The 21,087-nt window shown below is 33.4% G+C and overlaps 2 protein-coding genes across 3 annotated transcripts; one reads left to right on the forward strand and one right to left on the reverse strand.

Annotated features, from left to right (window-relative positions):
• Positions 1–12,003: 12,003 nt before the first annotated feature.
• Positions 12,004–14,624, forward strand: LOC110777008 (F-box protein At5g67140). The gene is made up of 6 exons (XM_021981588.2): positions 12,004–12,164; positions 12,260–12,392; positions 12,506–12,652; positions 13,473–13,608; positions 13,768–13,866; positions 14,266–14,624. Exons 2-6 carry the CDS (start codon positions 12,289–12,291, stop codon positions 14,464–14,466), a joined length of 687 nt encoding a protein of 228 aa, XP_021837280.1. The 5' UTR covers positions 12,004–12,164; positions 12,260–12,288; the 3' UTR covers positions 14,467–14,624.
• A 79-nt stretch (positions 14,625–14,703) lies between these two features.
• Positions 14,704–19,822, reverse strand: LOC110777007 (PI-PLC X domain-containing protein At5g67130). 2 transcript variants are annotated; one of them, XR_002530298.2, is made up of 9 exons: positions 19,580–19,822; positions 19,348–19,470; positions 18,960–19,097; positions 18,757–18,855; positions 18,361–18,664; positions 18,041–18,264; positions 17,869–17,955; positions 15,587–16,029; positions 14,704–14,850 (listed from the first exon to the last, which is right to left on the reverse strand). XR_002530298.2 is itself a non-coding variant. In XM_021981587.2 (8 exons), the coding sequence occupies exons 1-8, from the start codon at positions 19,685–19,687 to the stop codon at positions 15,841–15,843; spliced, it is 1,272 nt and encodes a 423-aa protein (XP_021837279.1). In that variant the 5' UTR covers positions 19,688–19,822; the 3' UTR covers positions 15,326–15,840. The 2 variants fall into 2 exon arrangements, 1 of the variants encoding a protein (XP_021837279.1); XM_021981587.2 differs by lacking the exon at positions 14,704–14,850 and having other exon boundaries at positions 15,326–16,029.
• Between the last annotated feature and the right edge of the window lie 1,265 nt (positions 19,823–21,087).

Consider the following 21,087-nt stretch of genomic DNA (forward strand, 5'->3'; position numbering starts at 1 on the left):
AATTAGCAACCAAACTAAGCTTTATTGAGCCCATAAAGTAATGCTCTTCTCTAAAATTAGCAATCAGAGTTGGATTTATTTTGGCTGCTGTAATGATGATAGTTGGTAATGGAGGTGGAAAAACAACTTCTCTTGGTAAGTTAGATAAAATAACACTTCAAAATAATATTATTTTAGAAATTGTGATTATTTATTCTTGTGCGAAAGCCTACTTCGTATTTACTTTGGTATCTGGTGATGGTGAAATAATAAGATTCATATGGGTTTTCCCATAGTACCTTATATCCTATCTTTTTTTGCAGGCTATGGAAGGGTCCTTGGAAGAATATTAAATCTCTATGTTCATGTTATCTATTGTTCCACATTAAGCTAGGACTTTTATTTTTATTTTAAATCTGAAAATCTAATTCATTAAAAGGAAGTCAAAATTAACTCCAATACTTGTTCAATCAAACATGAATTCGACCAAAACAAAACTCAAATCCAATAAAATCGACCATATCTCAATAAAATACCATATTAAATTCATAAAATCAAACAAAAAATTCGAGACCTAAATAAAAGAACAAAAACAGAAAAAAGGAAAAATTCAAAATACCTGCTCGAAACACAGCCAGCCAAGAGGCTTTATGCAGGCATGGCCGGCGATCCTGCGGCCGTGCGACACTAAGCCACAAATCTGTCCCAACATTAAAAGGAAAAAAACACCAAAGCAACCAAAGGTTATTCCTAAGCCAAACATAACCTAGTAAAAAAAAGCAATAAAGTATAAGAAACCTGAAGATTATTCCTCACCAGATATTTGGAAAAGTTGATGCATGCATTTCTTTTATAGCCATTGGTGAGTCAGATCAAGTCAGGTATAAAATAGCTGCTTGATCTGCTAATATTGTGTAATCGCTCACCTGAATTGATTTGAGAAAGGAGAGGATATGAGAGTATTTTAATACAGGTTGAAGGAGAGGATTTGAGGAAGAAAAACAGGAGGGAGGAGAGAGAAGTTCAGATGTCAGAAACACACCAGAGGCAGCCGTCTCCACGATGTCAGAAACATCACCAACACCAAAGAAGTTCAGAGAGCTGTGAAGGCCCAAGGCAGCAGTTGTTTGGGCAAGGAGTCGTTGGCTCTCATTCAAGGTTCGACCTATAAATGACCAACAATCAATTTTGCAAGTTCAATCAATTTGTAATAACTGATACTTCAAAATCACAGCACAAAAGAAATTAAGATCCTTATCAACCACGTCGAAATCATTATTTTTTGAAAAATCAAAAATAAAAAGAAAATTATCCTTAATAAAAACGTTTGGTAGACGGCCATCAATTACTACTGTCACCATACATTACGACCTACCAAAGAGGCGGTTAAAGTCAGTTCAATGCCGAACAGTAAGAGTATTTCCATATTCATATCCAATCTCCTTCGGGAAGCAATCACCTACATAAAAACCAAAGCTCTCTCAATACCCTTGGACAATGATTTCAACTAATTAGACTATCACACAGATTAAGCAAACTACAAATATTAGGTGTACTTTGGACCAAATCAATCAAATTTAAACCGACAAATCTTAAATTTGGAGGAAATAGACAGAAATGCTAACTCAAAATCAAATTTAAGTAAACAAATGGAGATTGAATTTATGTCTTGCTAATTAATGTAATTTAATCCAAAATCAATTGAAATCGATCAATTGAAGTATTATATGAAAATTTCAAAATCAGATTAACAAAAAAATGCATAAATTCATCTCTTAAAAGATGTATAAGGATTAAGGAGTCTCTGAAGTCAGATCCAGACAACTTTTAATACATGACAATCAGAATCAGAATCACAATCACAATCTTACACATTTTAATCAAATTCTAAAAACAACTAAGATCCTAGTTTTGAATAATAACTTGGAATCCTTAGTAAAAGAACGAAAATTCAGCAATTCACATTATGAACAAACAATCACAATTCACAGAAATGCCCTAAAAATTACATCTTATCAAATATACAATATTAAACCTGAAAAAGATAGTAGTGAAAAGGAGCAAAACCTGGGAAAAACTTGAAAAAAAGCGACGGCTTCGACACCAGTAATCCGACCATCATGGTCCAAATCAACCCAAATTACCGAAATTTCTCCATTCACTACAATACAAACTCCATCAAAATTAAACAAATTACCAAAAAGAAGAACCAACAAAACACCCAATTAAATGAGTAATTCAAATACAACAAATAGTTTTCAGTATCATAATTTTAAAAAATAAAAATAAAACAATTCAAATCAGAGGAGAGAGACCAACCTGGTAACGCAACGGCTTGGAACGCGATTTAGTGAGGGACGACGGCGAGGAAATGTAACCCTAGAAATGGGGACGCGAAGAGAGAGAAAAGTGAGAGGGTGGAGCGTCTGATATGTGATGAGAGGGAAAAGAGAGAGGGGGCTCAGCGAGCTGCCGAGCAGCGTTAATGAACGAAATTCAAGGGTGTTTTGGTCATTTAGTTTGGGAACACGAAAAGTTAATTTACCAAAAAATCCTCAGGAGCTGGCTTATATAATAGAGATTAATGCAAAAAGCACTTAATTTTGCAATAAGTTAAGTTGCAAAATCCCAATCTTAATTAAACTCTTAACTGACAAATTTAAAATTAGACTAACATTCAAAATTGAAATAGGACAAAAATGGAAACTTTATTAGTAGCTGGAGTTGATCCAGTGGAAGCCGAAGAAGATGGAGATTGTGCTACATCTGAACAACAGGGTAAAAGTTTAATTGAAGTTCAGATTTATGTGTATTAAACATTATATACTTTATACAAAAACAAACTAATTTAGTTTTTTAAAGTAATTGAACAATACTATTCTGTACTACTTGAATTATCAAATGCAAATTAAGAAAACCACCATGGTTGATTTATCCATTCTAAAAGGCTGAAATGAAATGAAAGAAAGCAACATACCACATGAAATGGTGTTGTCATTAGATCAAACACCTTACGGACAGAACCAAACAACAGAACTGAGAATCAATGAAGGAGAAAAAATGGCTTACAATAGCATTGAAAAGAAATCGTCAACATTAGGGAGACCAACCATGCCAGCTCTCAAGTACTTATCTTCCCCTCCTACCGTGAATGAGTGGTTTGCGACTAAGAAGAAGAGATCTTGGTTTATGGCCGCGTTGATCACTCGTAGTAATCAACAATTCATTAAAGTTTCTTATTTAAATTATCTTCTTATTCAAATTAATGGTTACAATTTGAATAAGAAGATACTTTAAATAAACATTAAAATAAAAACAAAAAACCAAAATCCAAAACCCAAAACAGGAAGAAAATATTGAATGACATGAAGATCCGATTTTAGAGATAACCTAATTGATTGACCATGAATTGTAAAAAACAATCTAAGGTAATGCTAAACAACGATCTATACCCACCCTAAATTAATCATTTCTAGACTAAACACTATAAAATCACATCAACAATATCCAATCAAAACAAATTTATCCAAAAATCATAAATTCGCCTCTCTAAAAACTTCACCCAAAAAAAAATTCTAAATTCACATACGACCAAATTGACATAAGTAAAGCAAAATTGAAACAGTAATTAAACGAAAATAAGAAATTGGGAAACTCAACTGGTTAGGTGATGATGAAGGTTTTGATTTTTGAAGAGATTCAACGTGAAAAGGGCCGACCGATGCCGCCTCCTTATCCATCCCCACCAATTGATGATTAAAAAACCTCAATAACACAAAGATGAAACAAATAAGAAAAATGAGTTATAATACGAATTTATCGAATCTCTGTGAAGTTTCTTGAGAAATGAATATAACTGGAAAAGCAGCAAGTGAGAACTCAATAACACAAATCAAATACCGATCTATCTGCAACATTCGACGAAGATGACAAACCCATCTCAAAATCTGACCCAAACCCTAATTCAAGTCGCATTTAAATTTTCCCAAAATTAACGAATCGTATTGGGGATGAACAAACATTAGGTCTCGTATCTTTTGTTTAGATCTAGATTATTTTTTTTAATTTTATGGATTTTTTCAATCTGAGATGAACATCGAAGGAGAGGACGGGAGGGAGGAAAGAGAGAAGACGGGGGAGGATAGAGAGAAGACGGGAGGAAGGAGAGCAGGAAGCCAGGAAGGGTTGAATGTGAATATGTGGGGGTATTTTGGCCAATTCAAAGGTATACACCAAAAGTTATTTACCAAACTAACCTCAGCTCTTGGCTTATATAATAGAGATTAAGATCACGTAAAAAAAATAAGGATTGTTTTTATCTTTTTTATGATTAGCTCTATTGGTATTTGGATACAATCATACAAGTATGAGACCTAATCTTTATTACTCATCATCAAAAGAGTTTAACCTAACAACAAATATTAGATATATAACAAAAAGTTATGATACATTTATCTTATTTAACATAGAGTTTAATTTTCAAAACAAGATATTAACAAACCGTGCATCGCACGGGCATAAAACTAGTTATTTGTATTTTCAAGATAAAATACATGTTAGGTGACTTTTATGGAGAGAGAAATTAGATATTAAATGTGTGTACATAATAAATGGGCCTAAAAAAGACAAAAATCAAGCACATGGGTTGAATAATAGTCAAAAAGTACAATTTTCAAAGTAAAAATTCTGACATTTTTGGGACAATTTTGGAATTACAATTAGTGCATGGGGGTATTATGGGTAAAAATTAATGGTTTAAAATAGAAATAGGTACATCATTTAGGGACACCATTTTAGAAAAACAAGCACTATATTATGGGACGGAGGGAGTATTTTATAAGGGGACACCAAAAAGTCAATTACTAAAATGACCTTAGGAGTTCCCTTATATAATAGAGAATCCCACAGTATTTTTTAGGAGTTACATGGAGGCCTCAGTTACATGTTGGTAGTCTGACAGGTACAAACATTAAGTAATGTTAGTAGATTTTTGAATGATAATTATGCAAGTAGGTAAGAAAGAAATATACGGAAATAATGTGATCTAACTAAAAAAGGAAAATAGACACATCTATATTATTATAGCAAAATGGTGAGGAATGAAAGTTGAGCAAAATGTCATCCAAGCCATGCATCTCATGCATTAGGCATTTTGGACCATGGTCTGCTTAATTAAATTTCATCCATTAGATTCTCCAACCCACATTATAACATTTACAAAGAAGCATTAATTATGTAATTAAATATTCAATCAAATCTTAACATATTTGACTACATTACTAAATCACTCTTTAATTATATTATCTTATCTTAATTTCCTAATTTATCACTCCATATTGATTTGTGATATTTTTTTTCTCCATAACGTAATATCTTAAATACTCTGTATTATATTATTTATCTTATGTGCTAGGAATACCTCTTTTTACAATTAATATTATGCCAGTAACTATTTTGAGAGGGGGAAATTTGGAGAACTATTTTTAAAATGATGCTTCCTCCGTACTTTTTATGAGTTACACTTTGACTGGACAAATTTTAGGAACATTATTGAGAAGTTTTCTTTTATACGGAGGGAGTAGTTTGCTAATTGAAAAAAAAACAATTTTTAGAAAATTCATTTTGTATTTGGTAAAATATTATATTTTGCATATCTTTCATTTTTTATAATGTTGAGTTGTACGAATGCATTGGTAAAAATTCATCTAACCAAAATTACGTTATAGACAACATGGATCATTGTTCAACCAAAATTATTTTATTAGTTACAATTAGATCCTCTTAGACCATCATTGTTTAAGTAGTTGGACTAAATCATCAATCAAAATATATGCATGCAAAAAAATCTGAGTTTACATTGATTGATGAATTTATTAAAATTAAATCTTAGATTTTATAATCACAAACATTTATTAAGAAATTGTTTGTGTAGTTTTAGACTTTTAGATTTGCATACTTGCTCTTTTTGGTGGGGATTTTTTTTTTTTTTTTAAAAAAAAAAAAAAAATAAGATGAGATTTTTTTGTGATTATAAGATGGAATATTATGATGAAATACTATTCCTTTTTTTTGTTAATTAAAATGCAACTAAATGAGGAGTATTTTTTCTGTTTTATAAATGTTAAGTTTTTAAGATAACGTAAGCACATATATTGTTTTTTTAATTTTTTTTTTACCGTTTCTATATGTACTCTGATTATTATTGTGTATTGTCAAATTATTATTCACAAGTAAATATTTAGGGTAATTCTAAAATAATAAGGCACCCGGTATAAAATGAAACTAGGGTTTATATTTGATAAACATAGTTTATTTAATTATTTTTATTATTTTACCCATGCATGCATTGAATGAAAAGATTTAAATTGTAAGAACACTATTGAATATCCTAACAGAGTACATTCATGGAGTACTGTTAATTATGAAGTGGTAAGTTTCATTACTTACATGTAATCGTCGATTTCAATAAAGAAAAAATAAATAAAAACCAAAACATTGCTTACAATTATATACTATTAAGAATGGATAACATGATAATAAATATCCCGTACATTAGCACGGGTACATCCTAGTGGACAATTGTTTAAAATATTAGTGGGACCATGAGAAAGTAAGAAATAATAAACACTGAAAAATGAGGGTTTTGAGTTTAGTATTTTAATGTAGAAGTTACCAAAAAGAAAAATGTAACTATGTAACTTCTAACGAAATAAGGCCGAAAATAAATTGGACGTGATGAAAAAATGAAGAGAAAAAGTAGTGAAATGCAAAGGATGATTAAAAAAATGCTTTTCTGTTTCTGGACTGGAAGCTAACATGGGGAAGAGTAACATTTACTTTGGAGGTGTCACTAATGTTGAGAAAGCTCACATTCTGGAACAGGTTGAGATACCAAAAGGAGTTCTTCCTTTTAGGTACTTGGGGGTCCCACTTTCCTCCAAGAAACTGAATTATCACCAGTGCAAACCTAAAGTGTGGTCTGCTAAATTTCTGTCTTATGCAGGCAGATTACTGCTTATACTACTACAAAATAGGGTTATAACAACGACCTAAATGTGTTGGCAAAGATCCATTAAATATTGCCATAGACCTATAGCAACAGTTTACATGGTGTTGTCAATAGGTGGCGCTGCTATAACTCTATGGCAACAGTTATTACTCCTTAGGCAACAACATTATAAAACTGTTGCCATAGTTATCATTAGCAACGCTTTTCTTATGCAACGACTTTTAACTTTTGCCAACAGTTTTATTATATCTAAGGCGACAGTTATTAAGTTTTAGTAACAATTATTTAGGATTTTAAGCAACAGTTTTAGTGTCTAGGCTAACACTTTTATTATCTAAAGCAGCACTGTCAACAGCCTATGGCAACAATTTATTGCTCTAATATTGTAACAATTTTGTAGTCTATTGCAACATTTCTTGATACGCTATTGCGACACTTTTACATGAGTCTATAGCAACGTTTCTTGATACAACTATTGCGACACTTTTACATGACCCTATAGCAACATTTCTTGCCACGCCATTGCGACATTTTTATGTGAATCTATAACAACGTTTCTTCATACAACTATTGCGGCACTTTAATGTAAGCTTATAGCAACAGTTTCATACGTGTTTATTTAATAGCTCATTAAAATGAAAATATTATACCAAATATCTAACTACTGCAAATAGAAAACATTTATTTCGAATTAAGTTTTACTTATTATTAAAATAAAATATCCATAAAAACCATTCTAATAACGAAAACCATTGTTATAATATAAAAACATCAATTAAGAAAACTAATGAATCTCCAAAAAGAACTACAGAGTAATAGTTTAAGCAATCTAAAATCTATCTAGTATTTAATTTATTTGTCCAAATCAGTCCAAAAGAACTTCAATATATGCCCTTCATGCCATCCTTTTATGTACCACCATGTAAACAGAAAAATAATAGTCAATATAATAAGAAAATTAATGCATGTAATTAAAATGAAATAATATGATCAATTATGCAAAACAGCTGAAAACCACACAACACAGTTGCACTGAAAGAAACAAAAACGAGCAAAGCAGATAAAAAAGGAACTTAACAAGCAAGCGATCAGAAAAGAACTGAACGACAAAGAAGATCAAAACTGAACTGAACAACAAAGAAGATCAAAACAAAACTGAACAGCAAAGCAAAGCAAATCCGAACAGAACTGAACAGCAACGCAGATCAGAAATGAACAACAAGTCTCTAAAGGCTAAACACAACCAATCTAATACTTCTAACTAATGACAAATATATGAAGTGCTGATTTTCCTCATACAACATGAGATTTAAACACTTGAATTTTGGACGAAAATGACAAACATGGTATATCACAAAGGGCGATGATAAAGGTCGCAAGTTGCGACAACATTTAGTTGTCGCAATCTCACGTGTCGAAATTTAATTGGTACATATAGGCGCCACGTATGCTATGCGTCATCATAATATTTTTACTATCAATGCAAAAATTTTACTATGAAAACATGTAAATAAGGTAATTGATATAAAGAAAGAAACAAATTAGAATTTTAAGATTTTTCTACCTTTATTTTAAACATGTATAGTAGAATATATAAGTTAAATATTTTAGATTCCAATTTAAATCATGACACATAAACATGCCATGTCATCATTGTGACACGGCTTAAAGGTCGCATGTTGCGACCTTTATCATTTTCGTATCACAAATGCATAATGAACCGTCGAAATTAGCAATGTGTCTACATCAGCTTATTCTAGTATTTAGTTACAATGTCAATTGGATCTTTTAGAAATAACTTTGAATCTTCAATCTGCTTGTATCTTCATTACTAAAAATGAAGCTCTACCTATTATTTCCTCTCTATTGATAAAACCAAAACCATATCACAGATGTTTGTATCAAACGCACTAATTTGGTGTTTTAACTAAAATAATCTACTTAGAAATCTCTACTATAAACAGGACTCTTGGTCACACTAGAATTTGCCTATGTCTGCATCAGCTATCAGATCATGTCAGTCTGTCAGATACAAAACTCCACTAAAAGCCATTGTTTTAATAGCTTAACTAACTCCATCAATTAAGAGTATCCATGAGAGTCCCAATTGCCAACTCAGTGCCCCAATCTCTACTATCCCTTTTCATTTTAAGTGGCGAAGCTTTAACTTAATAAGAAAACAAGAGGAAAAAACCTCGCGACAAATGCCTTTGGTAAACAATGTAAACAAAAACCTCCAAGTATAACAACTTTGTTAACCAGAAGCTGGAGATGATTTTTCTTTCCTTTTGGAAACATAGAGAATTGTTAGGAGGATATCAGGACAGTCTAGAGGGAGGGAACTGTATACAAGTCATTGTAGCAACCTGTTTGACAAGTATACAAAAGATAGCATCAACATCGACATTTCTCCGTAACCCAAAACTTTGTTAAAAAAAGTTGTAAACTTAACCCTATGACAGCTGAGAGATTGTTTTCCAATTGATATTTGATCAAAAAATTCAATAATCACGCATGCTACATCAAAATAAAAATAAGAGAGGATCACATACTATTATTATTATTAACGTGGTAAAGACTGGATAAATGGCTGGATAATAAGTTTATGCGGTAAGGTAAATTTTAAAGCTATGGTTAAAATGCTGACAACTAATACAGTATACAGATGTTGCTCTTAAACTCAACTAGAAATAAGAGGAAAATCGTCTGACACCAGAATGTTTGCATCCCCTTAGAAATGATGCAAAAACATGTCAGACGATTTTGTTTGGGATGCAAACATTCTGGTGTCAGATTTTCATTCTTCCAAAGAAAATTATTAAGGAAGTTGAGGCATACTGTAGGATTTTCTTATGGATTGGTGATACAACATGCTCAAAGAAAGATCTGGTATCTTGGGAGAAACTGTATTTGCCCAAGGTGTCTGGGGGTTGGAATGTTAAAAATATTTCTCTATGGAATAAAGTGGCCATAGGAAAGTTGTTGTTGGCTCTGGCTCACAAAAAAGACAAGTTATGGGTGCAGTGGGTGGACAGTTACTAATTTACTATATGAAAGGGAAAGATCCTTTGATGTGCCCCATTCCTAGTTCCTGTTCTTGGTCTCTGAAGAAAATTCTTGGTGCTAGAGAGCTGATTCAACAAGTTGGTGGATGGAGTAACACTGTTTTGCTAAAGGAAAATACTCAATTAGTACAGTTTACAGGAAATTGCAAGGTGATCACCCTAAAGTTCCATGGAAGAGAGTTATCTGCAATAATAAGGCAAGTCCTAGAAGCATCTTCATTACCTGGTTAGCTGGGTTAAACAGATTATACACTGCAGATAGAATACAGGCTTGGGGGAATACATCTATTTTTTGAGTGTAGTTTCTCTGCTGCAATTTGGCAGGCAGTTCTGAGGCACTTAGGGATTAATGGAGGTGGAACTGGTTTCTCCAGTGAGTTGGAAATAGCTGCAAAGAAGAGTAGGAAAGCTGGTAATATTGCAAAGCTCTATGTTATGTGCTTTTCTGAGGCTGTTTATAGCATATGGCTTGCTAGGAATGCTGTCATTTTCAAGAGTTCAGTCAAGGCAGCTCATAGTATTGTTAAAGAAATTATGTTCAGAGTTTCTTGTAGATGTTTAGATGAACTTAGAGATAAACTAGTGAAGATTTAGGACTGGTGCAGTCTTAGTGCTTGTTGTTTTTGGTGTTTGTGGTTTGGAGGTCTGGCCCTCATTGTAACAATCGAGCTTTTGCTCTCTGCTTTTGCTTTTTAATACAGTATATATTAATCGCCAAAAAAAAAAATGCTTTTCGTAGTTCCATAGAGGGTAATTTTCACAAAAAGCTGAATCCTTAAAGATTAATGATCTAGGCCCAAGAGATTAATGATCTAGGCCCTAAACAATGGGCTACTGGACTAATGCTCAAGTGGATCACCTAGATGCCTACATGAGAATATGAGATTGAGTCATTACTCATTAGTCAATAGGCCCAATTGTATTCCAAACACGAAACGTCCATGCACTTAGGACTTGTGTACTACTCGTAACGACGTACGGAGTAATTTTTTTTAGGGGAGCATTCATGTTATGTTAATCACAAATACCTCCACAATTCCCGCTCGTTAATATATATAGAGTCCAATAAGCGTATCTTGGGTTGGTACGGAAATGAGATCGCCAATAGCTGGAGATAAAGATTTATATGAGAAAACATATTCTTCATACTCATTCTGTACCTTTTTGTTTGCCTCATATTTTTTTTTTCTTGGGTGTCCTTTTGAGTCTTGAGATTGCTTCATACCTTTTTTTTTTTTTTTTTTTTGTTGTTGTAGAGAGAGTCACAAAGGATAAGGCGACAAATGATATAGACGGGATTCAATCTCAGTTCTTGAGTACCACCCCTCAAGACTTTACCAATTAAGCTAGTTGACATTCACATATTGTTTCATACCTTAAATGAAAGTTTGCTCACTTCCTCTCTCTCCATACCTATTTTCACGTGCCTACTTTATTAATCCGTGTACACAGTTTACAACAAGTTCTTAATAAAATACGGAGTAAATCTATACTAATATTTTAAAACACAATGTTTGCATAAAGTGATATCACGTGTCATCATTTATATTCATCTTTTTCACTTCTTCTCCTGAATTAGATGTTCATTTTATTTCAAATTAATTTTATTTCTTTCACATTCTAAATTTAATTTCATTATACTCCAAATCTTTCACATTTTATTATTTCAAAATTTACGTATCCTACTTTATAGCACATATAAATATAACCGATTTTTTAAATTAAAAAACCCGGATGACGTTATACTAGTAAAACCCATGAGGTTGGCCACTTGGCTACCTAAATAATATCTGAAAATAGAAAACGAAACCAAAAAAACGAAAAATGAATGATTGAATGTCTAAAATATGACGAGGTTATGAAGCCCAAATGACCACATCCATTCATGTCTCTTTCTCTCTCTCCTGCTGTATATAAATATCCCTTTTTATAAAATCTAAAATTTAATTCTAATTAAAGTCTTCGATGTTACTTGTCACACCCATTCCAGAAACCAGATTACTTCTTAATCATCCGACCTTTTCCATCTCATTTTCCTAATTTTCCCCCCTAACTACAATTTTACTTGCGTTTCCCTTTCTTATTTTTCCTAATTTCTCGTGTTAGAAAAGGTAATTTCCGAATTAGTTTGTATAGACAGTTTCTTTTTCTTTTCTTTTTTCTTTATATTGTAGTTTTATCTCTAATTTCTCTCTTTTGCTGACAGCTAGCTGTACGTTGATAAAGATATCAGAAATGGCGGAAACAGAGAAAGAAGAATCAGAAGAAATTGAAAAGCTTCCTACTGATATTCTTTCTCACATCTTCTTCCTTTTCTCTACTTTCACTGATTTAGCTCAGTAAGTCCGTCCCGAATTAGTTGTCACGTTTCATCATGTTAATTAAATTAGCCTTTATTAATTCGTTTAATTTAACTAACAAGAGTTTTGAATGTTTTTTTGGTGATATAAAGGGCAAGCTGTGTGTGTAAGAAATGGAGGGAAGGGGTGAAGCAATCATTGGGAAGAAGACAAAGTTTGAGCTTTTATGGGTGTAAAATGGATGATGACTCTACTTCTCGCCTCGTTCACCTTGCCTTCTCTCTCAAGGAACTTGACATGTATATTTTTTAATCTTTCTACCCTTTCTTTATTAATTAACTTCTTTAAAAAAAAAGAATTAGTAAAGTTTTAACCTTTTTAATGTTGTTTGGTACTTTGGTTGACTATAAATGAATAAATCTATAAGCACCCTAGCTAGTTGGATAACGTTAATTCCATATTTGAAAGTATGATTCAATGATTTGTTTATTGTGTGATTCAATGATTTGTTTATTGTGTGACACATCATGTTACTTGATATTTAGGGGAGAATCTTCTAGCGGGATCATTCAGGGATTAACTTTGATGATAAGTGTTTTGAAATTATTGATTATACAAGCTAAACTATACATATAAAATGCGGATGATATGCTGATTGGATGTATTCATATTTAGTAAGAGGTTGAATTTTCAAATCTAAGCCCTTCACAATTTTTTGGCCAAGATTCGCCACTACCTGAGATCAAATTTCGGAGTTTGTAATTGTGATATGTAAATACTTTTGGGCATCGAAGTAAAAAGAAATGATGCCACTAATAGTTCTCAAGAGTCGAGATCCCTTACAATAATTCTTGATGCCAATTTAAGCATATCACGGTTATAAACTTGGCGGCCCTTACACCCTATTAAATTGATGTTTATTTGTACCACGTATATGTATTTCCTTAGAGTATTTAGTCTATGTAAATGTGTATACTCCATCAGTCTCATTTTACTTGCTCCATCTTTTGCTGTGTGAGATGTTTGGTTCAAATGGAGCAACTATAATGCAATTTGTGAACTATAGACAAATGGAGTAGTTTTAATGTGCTTTTATATGTGTGTTGTTATTCCTTGCAGTTCAAGGAGTAGATGGGGTTGTCAAATAACAGACTATGGGCTGTTTGAGATATCAATGGCAAAGTGTATTAGCAATTTGACCTCAATTTCAATATGGGGTATGACAGGAATCACAGACAACGGTGTTGTGCAATTGGTATGAATCACATAAGTTTCCTAATTTTATCACTAATAATTAAGGTTTTCCTGATAATTTACACATATGATTCGCTTGAATTAGCTTAATCCAACATAATTATCCTTCCTTATAATACTAATTCACCAAAATGATTCAGTAGTGTATTCTTGGAAACAGGTCTCAAGAGCAACTTCCTTGCAGAACCTCAACATCGGCGGAACATTCATTACTGATGAATCCTTGTTTGCAATTGGAAACAATTGTCTGCATTTGAAGGTTGTTTACTGTATGCAGATTATATACTAACCTCCGTTTCATAAACATCTTTACGGTTACTATTTACACAGATATTAAGACAAAAATGAAAAAATTTGTTGAATAGAATAAAATATGGATAAAGGGAGAGAAATGTGTAAAAAGGTGGGTGGGTGTTAAAAAATTGATTAAAGTAAGAGAAAGTATGTGGAAAATTGTAAATATTGTGGGGGTAAGAACTAAGAAGGGTCAGGTAGTAAACTTTCATGTCAAAAAAATGGGATAAAACAAAATATAAAGAACATTATAAAACGGAATGTATAAAGATCATTTCTGAAACGGGGGTAGTATATATAAGTAGGGATAATGCTCTGTTGTGAGTTTAAAGCTGGTAATGGTTACATCTTCCTAATCGTGCAGACAATAGTGTTGTGGAGCTGCCGCCATGTGACCGAGATTGGACTTCTATACCTCGTAAACAAATGTAGGAAGCTGCAATCGATAAATGTTTGGGGTACAAGAGTTCCCCTTGACTGCTTCATTGGCCTGCGCAATATCAGCCCTGCTCTACAGATCAAACCAATAGGGCTCCTTCATAATGCTGAAGCTATCACTGTATGATGATGATTTTATACAGTTAAATTGGCAATCTCACTCGTTCTTTGTAAATATCGTTTCCTATAAGTTGGTGAATTTGATCTGCTAAACAAAGACTCTGCATTCATGTGTTCTGATTCTTCTGTTATGATATCAGCAATAAAAAAGACATGTTTCTGTTATGTTATAAAGGGTTTGCTGCTAAAATGAATGAGCCTATCTTCATATAGCTTGTTAACTAAAGTAAGATATTCAACAAGCTAAGAAAACTGAAGCTTTTTACTAAATACAGACTTGAGTGAGTGAGTGATTGACTAACATCAGAAGATAACACTAGTGTGTTAATTATTCCATTCACCCTACGGCTATCTCGATGTCTTCTACCTCTCTTCAGCCATTCTACAGAAACTGCAATGGAAAGAGAGTGAGGGATTAGGGAGGCAACTCAAACTGCAGGTAATTGTTGGTAATATGAGCTTCAAATGGGGAATTGTTGGTAATACTGACAAATAATCCTTGACTCCTTGTAGACTTGCAGTCACAGGTGAGGGGAAGGCATATAATCCTAAAAGAAACGTTCAAGAACATATTGGTTTGTATCCATTGAGAATTTAGTGTAGTCCTCCCAAATTTAAATATTTAATACGAAGTAAATGTCACTTATCTGCGAAGTTAAAAATATTGGGTTTTAACCGTTTCCCTCACATATGAGTGTCCTTAGAATAAGAGCACACAAGAAGTTACCATAACTCTCATTTGGGAATGAACACCCAATAGAGGTCCCTTAACCAATGGTTTAAAATAATGTTCAGTAATGAAAGGCCTGACAAACATGGGCTCTGATACCATGGTAAAGAGAATATATCTGCTGGACTATGTTGACTGAACAATAATAAACCTAACAAACTAGTTATAACTTGGTTATATCATGAGTTTATATAGAAAACCATAACATAACTATAATAGACATGAGACTCTAACATTAGATTCCTAAACCAACACAATTCTAGTTTCCTAAACACACTGCAACCTATACATCTCTAATATTCGGGGTGAATACAAATACCCCATTGTAGTCCTTTTAGACAAGTTTTTGCAAAAATGATAAGAATAAAAGGCAAGCAGGAGGCAGCTTGTGGCATACCTGTTTCTTTAATCATTTGTCATCGATGCCTTGCTCTGTCTTCCGGCAGAAATCTGTCTGGAGAGTATATACTCATTGTTATCCATCTGATTCAATTTACTAGATCTAAGCTACCCTTGAAGTTCCTTCAATAGAATCTATGTACTATGTCTTTTCTTGCTCCAAGATTTACTTCTAATACAGTACTTCTAAAAACCTGTTTCTAATGATGCATACAAGTTCAATCGTACACTTTGGCACTCATGTCACGTGCACTATAACCACATCAATACTAACATCAATGATAAGTGAAACGAACAAGTTAGTAAAATATTTGGATAAGACGCAGCTGGAGCAAATCCAGATAACTGTACAGATCCTGAAAAGCTTCCACTGAAACTTGAGGCAGGAGGAGCTATAACTGGTGCTGGTACATTTTTACAAACCCCAGGTGGAGATCCAGGCTGGAAAATTTAAGAGAAGAAATTCAATGTTACAAGAATGTGGAAGAAAGATCCAACATGTATGATCCAAATTAGAGAGTAACAAGTAAATGCAATTTACAAATGCAATGATGTCGACATAATATCATACATTCCTGTCATCTAAAAGTCTATCATCAGAAACACCTGACAAGATCACAAATTAGCTCCCCAAGAAATAAGGATGTGTGAAATGTTTTGTCTCTAACACAAACCAAGGGAAAAGGCTTGGTCTGTTGAATAGGTTGCACCAGGCATCATCTTGTAGATTAAACAATCCGAAACGATGTTAGAAGTTAGAACAGCACACTAACTTTAGAGTGTGCAGACCAAAAAAGGGGTTAGATAGTTCATCAACAGTTTGCTGCTAACCCCCTTATGATCAAACATTCATGTTTTTCTTTGCTGCAAGAATCTGCAACACTTTGTTTGGATAGGAAGATAGAAGGGAAAGGAAGGGGAGGCAGAAGGTGGATCCCCTTTTCCCCTCCAAATCGCTCCAATTTTGGAGGGATGGTATTTATTAAAGAGGGAGGGGGAAGGTGGAGAGCCCCATTTCCCCTCTAAATCTCTCTGATTTTGTAGGGATGGTATTTATTAAAGAGAGAGGGTAAATTGATCCATCCTCTCCCTCCTTCTCACCTACTGTCCCCAACCCCTTATCCAAAAAAGGGAACTTGTTCCCCTCCCTTTCTCTCCATTTTATCCTATCCAAACAAGGTGTTACTTTTGGGTTAGTATGAATTATAATCCCTTTAATTATCCCGGTGAGGACTCAAACTTTGTCTCAACCATAGCATTTCCCTGTGCAACTCATCTGTATCCCATCACAAAATAGAATGTCGAATCATCTTATAAAATGCCTTCCTCTCTTTTTAAACATTCCTTATTTTTCCATTTGCTCGAATATTTGGCATCTTTCATATCCATTTTTGCTTCTATAACAAGAGCTTTTGACAGAAAACCAATTCCGTTGTCTTCCAACAAGATGGCCCTCTTTTATGTCTTCAAGAATAATCAATATAATATGCTATAGTGTGTTGTGCCTTTGACAATAAACTCCAATGCTACGAGGTCAGAACATGCTCGAGTCCTTATGAGATAATATGCCCGACAAACAGGAGACTAACCAACCAGCCTATTTCATTGTCTGGCTGTGTTCTGCAATCCTACTGTGCTCCAATTGTGTGTGGCTGACAACGGTGTGATTGAATAACAAGATAGAACGGAATGGAAGGGGAGAGAAAGAGGAGAAAGGGTGGGGCTTGAAAGAGACGGGGTAGGTGAGCTCTATTTTGCCTCCAAATCTCTCCAAATTTGGAGGATTTTTCACCTCCCTTTCTCTCCATTTTTGCTTATCCAAACAAAGTGTAAATGAGATTGTTCTTGCTGGAGTAACATGTGATCATTTTATGGTCTACAGTCATGCCATGAAATTTGTTATTCTTCTACACCCTTAATCACTGTAGGTAACTAATGAATTCACATGAAGATATAAGATGAAAACTTGGAAAAAGAATCTTCTATTTTTCATTTCCGAAGTTACTAGAAATAAGGGCAAAGTGTATTACTTAAATTAATTTCGTAATATGCATGTTCCATCATCTTAAGCAAACAATTTGAGAGAGGGAATATCAAGCATTTCAGGCCAAACATGGAATACCAAAGGATGCAAATTGTCTGAAATACCTTCAAAGACATGCATAAGCATTTCAGGCCAAACAGGGAATAAAGACCCTGCTTTGCTAATTGTCAAGCAAGAAGCAGATAAAGAAACACGGGTTCTTTGCATGTTGAAGGAGAAGCGAAAGATGAACAAACCTGACAGGCTGTTACGGTGCTGCAGCCACATAATGTCTGTCCATTCATTTTGTCCAATATGTCAAAGACTCCTGGACCATCGCTCCTCTGAAATGATATAAACTTTTTCGAATTAGAATGTTGTTGTTTAGTAGCATGATTAATATAGCTCTTGAATTCAAAATAATAATACCATATAAAAGTTCACTGCCACAAAGTTTGGCATCCTATTTCCTGCTGCCTTATCACAGGTACCAACCATATCAGCCAAAGGGGAAGAGTTTTCTTTACAAGCATCATCCTCAACAGGATATGTTGGAAAGTAATTCATTAAGAAAAGTGATGCCCCTTTCGAGCTAAGTCTTTTAGATTCCTTTCTGTTATGACAAGAACCTTGCTTTACTCCAGGATCTCCAGCTGGAAAATCATCACATAGCAAACAAATGTGTAAGTTTCACTTCATTGAGTTTATTTTCAACAATAAGATGCAGTCATTAGTCATAAGATGCTTACGATCATTTTCAACCATGTATCTCCACTGATAAGCAATCCCTTCTGCTTCCTCTTTCGAATCATCAGAGGTAAAAACCAAAAGACGGTGATTTTGTTGAACCATATCATTTACCGTAGGCCAATCTTCACCTTTCTTTGGCATTTTGGATACAGGATACCAATACTTTTCCAGCCCAGCCTTTGCAAACAGCTGAGTTAACCCTTTCGGGGAATGAACATAATCCTCTATGATAATGGTGACAATCTCTGAGGGATTCTCGGTCAAAAATGCTTCAACTTCTCTCAAAGTGTCGCCTGCCGGCCCCTGAGTCATCATTTCTTATAATGTAATGCCAATCTTAAGGAATTAAATCAATCAACATAGGTAAATAGATGCTGAGGGGAAGAATATATTACAAAAGCAGTGATGTTATAACAGCGGCCTTGGAACGAATGGCAGAGCCAAATATCATCTTCAAAGTCATACATGTCCAGCATCAATCCTCTCACTCCATTCTAAATAACAACCAACAACAAAAGAACTATTAACATAACTCATCTTCATTAACAAAAGACCTAATTTCAGGTAAACAAACAGCGAAAAACTTAATTTTCCATACCCTTAGTTGATTGGTCACTGTATCTTCTTGATTGTAGAATGTGATTCTTTGTACACCCGACAATGGAGGAGCATTCACATTTGAGAAAGCATTATGAGTCACTAGCCATGAGTACTTGTTAAAGGGCAACCCACTAACCTAAATTTCACACACAAAAATCCAAGACCCAGCAATAAGTAGGCATAATTCTTAACAATATATTAACAAAAAGCATCTACTTATAGAGAATTCATTAAAAAGTAATACTTTTATCACATGACCCCCCAAAAAAATAAAAAATAAAAATTCCCCAGAAATACCCATCAATTCATCATAAAAAAGGCAAGAAATAATCACAATAAGCTGAAATTTGCACAAATTATAAGTTCAAAAGAAGAAGAAAACTAACAATAGAAGTGGGTATGTTAGCTTGTCCTCTAGTACAAACGGGTTGGCGCTTATTAGCAGCAGGGCAATTCCCACAGTACAAACCAGGCGCACAATCATTAGCAGCTGAACATGACTCTAAAACCTGCAAGATTTTAGGTACAAATTCATACAATTAACCTGCACAACTACACAGATCTAGGCTGAAATCTAAAGAACAAAATCCAAAAATTCAACAAAGAGGAAGTAATTACCTGACAATTGCCCCCAGAACAAGCTAAAGAAAGAGTGAAGAGGTAAGAAAAGAGGAGTATAAAAAGAAGGATGACATGCCCAATTGCAGGTAAATTACACAGAAACATGGGCACCGTTAATGGGAGAGAGAGGGAGAGAAATGTTAGCCACAGCCCACAGGAACAAAAAAAGCAAAAGAGGAAGGTATGAAAGTACAGTACTGGTGTGTTTTAGTGCTGTGGCAAAGAAGATGCCTATTTTCTTTTTCCTTTTCTTTTTTGGGTAACGCGGGCTTTTGCGAAGAGTAATGGTTTTGATTACAAATACGGAAAACTACCACTCCCCCTAACACATTTGCCTCATAATTAAAAGGATACATTATTTTTTTCATCTAAAAAAAATAAAACTTATATTTTTTCACCTAAAAAAATTAACTAACTTTTTTTATCACCTGGAAAAAAAAATATATGAAAAAAAAAATTAGTTTCATTTTATTTTATCACCTGAAAATGAAAAAAAAAAAAAAATTGTAGCTTAATTTTTTTTTTTATCACATGAGAAGAGAGTCACCTAGTTTTTTAGTTTAATTTTTTTTTTTCACCTGAAAAATGAAAAAATATATGAAAATGTTATGTAGGAGGGCCACAATAACGGCAATACTTCTTATATGTTATATTATTCCACGATTTCATGTTTAGCTCATTTCTCTTCCCCAACTTCCTTATATTTCATGAACTTATATAATTTTTCACCATCATTAGTTCACAAAATTGACAAAATTTAATGGAAGTAAAGAGAAAAGGGTGAAAGAGTTAAAGAAAATCACACAGGGGATGTAAAAAATAGGAGGGAAATTAAATTACGTAGCCATATATAAATGTTTCATCTATTTTTCCGCTTTCATGTGGTAAAAAACAAGCTTTAATATATTTTTTAGGTGGTAAAATACAAGTTTTAAATTTTTTTAGGTGGTAAACAACAATTTGTCCTAAAAATCACTCTAAATTATATAAAAATATGCATATGAGTTGGTAGTGTGAGCTTATGAAGAGAGAGATAGAGAAAGAACAAGTGATTTTTTTTTATATCATTTGAGGTATGTGACAAACCTAAAGAATTAAAGGGACATTCATAAAAAGAATATGAGACAATCTTTTAAGGACGAAGATAGATGGTTATCTTATATGAATTTATCTGAACTTATTTTGTCTGAAATAAGTCAAAGTAGGTCGAAAAAGACAGAAACCTAGTATGTTTTAAGTCAAAATCTTCTAATCCCATCCTTTATGTGTTACTTCTTTTTATATTGGTTGATATTTGTAATTAGTCAACCATATTTATTTTTATATCTAAAATAGTATTTATATTAACAATGGGAACAACCATACATAAATTGTGGCACTAAAAATTCGAACTCGTATGTTTCAGCACATTGGAACAATATCTTATCATTCTCATGATTTTATTGGTTACGCTTGTGACATCTACAAGAATACATTTTAGACTTTTTTACACGTCAAAAGATCTC

This window comes from Spinacia oleracea, chromosome 3 (genome assembly GCF_020520425.1).
Source record: "Spinacia oleracea cultivar Varoflay chromosome 3, BTI_SOV_V1, whole genome shotgun sequence".
Classification (NCBI taxonomy): domain Eukaryota; kingdom Viridiplantae; phylum Streptophyta; class Magnoliopsida; order Caryophyllales; family Amaranthaceae; genus Spinacia; species Spinacia oleracea.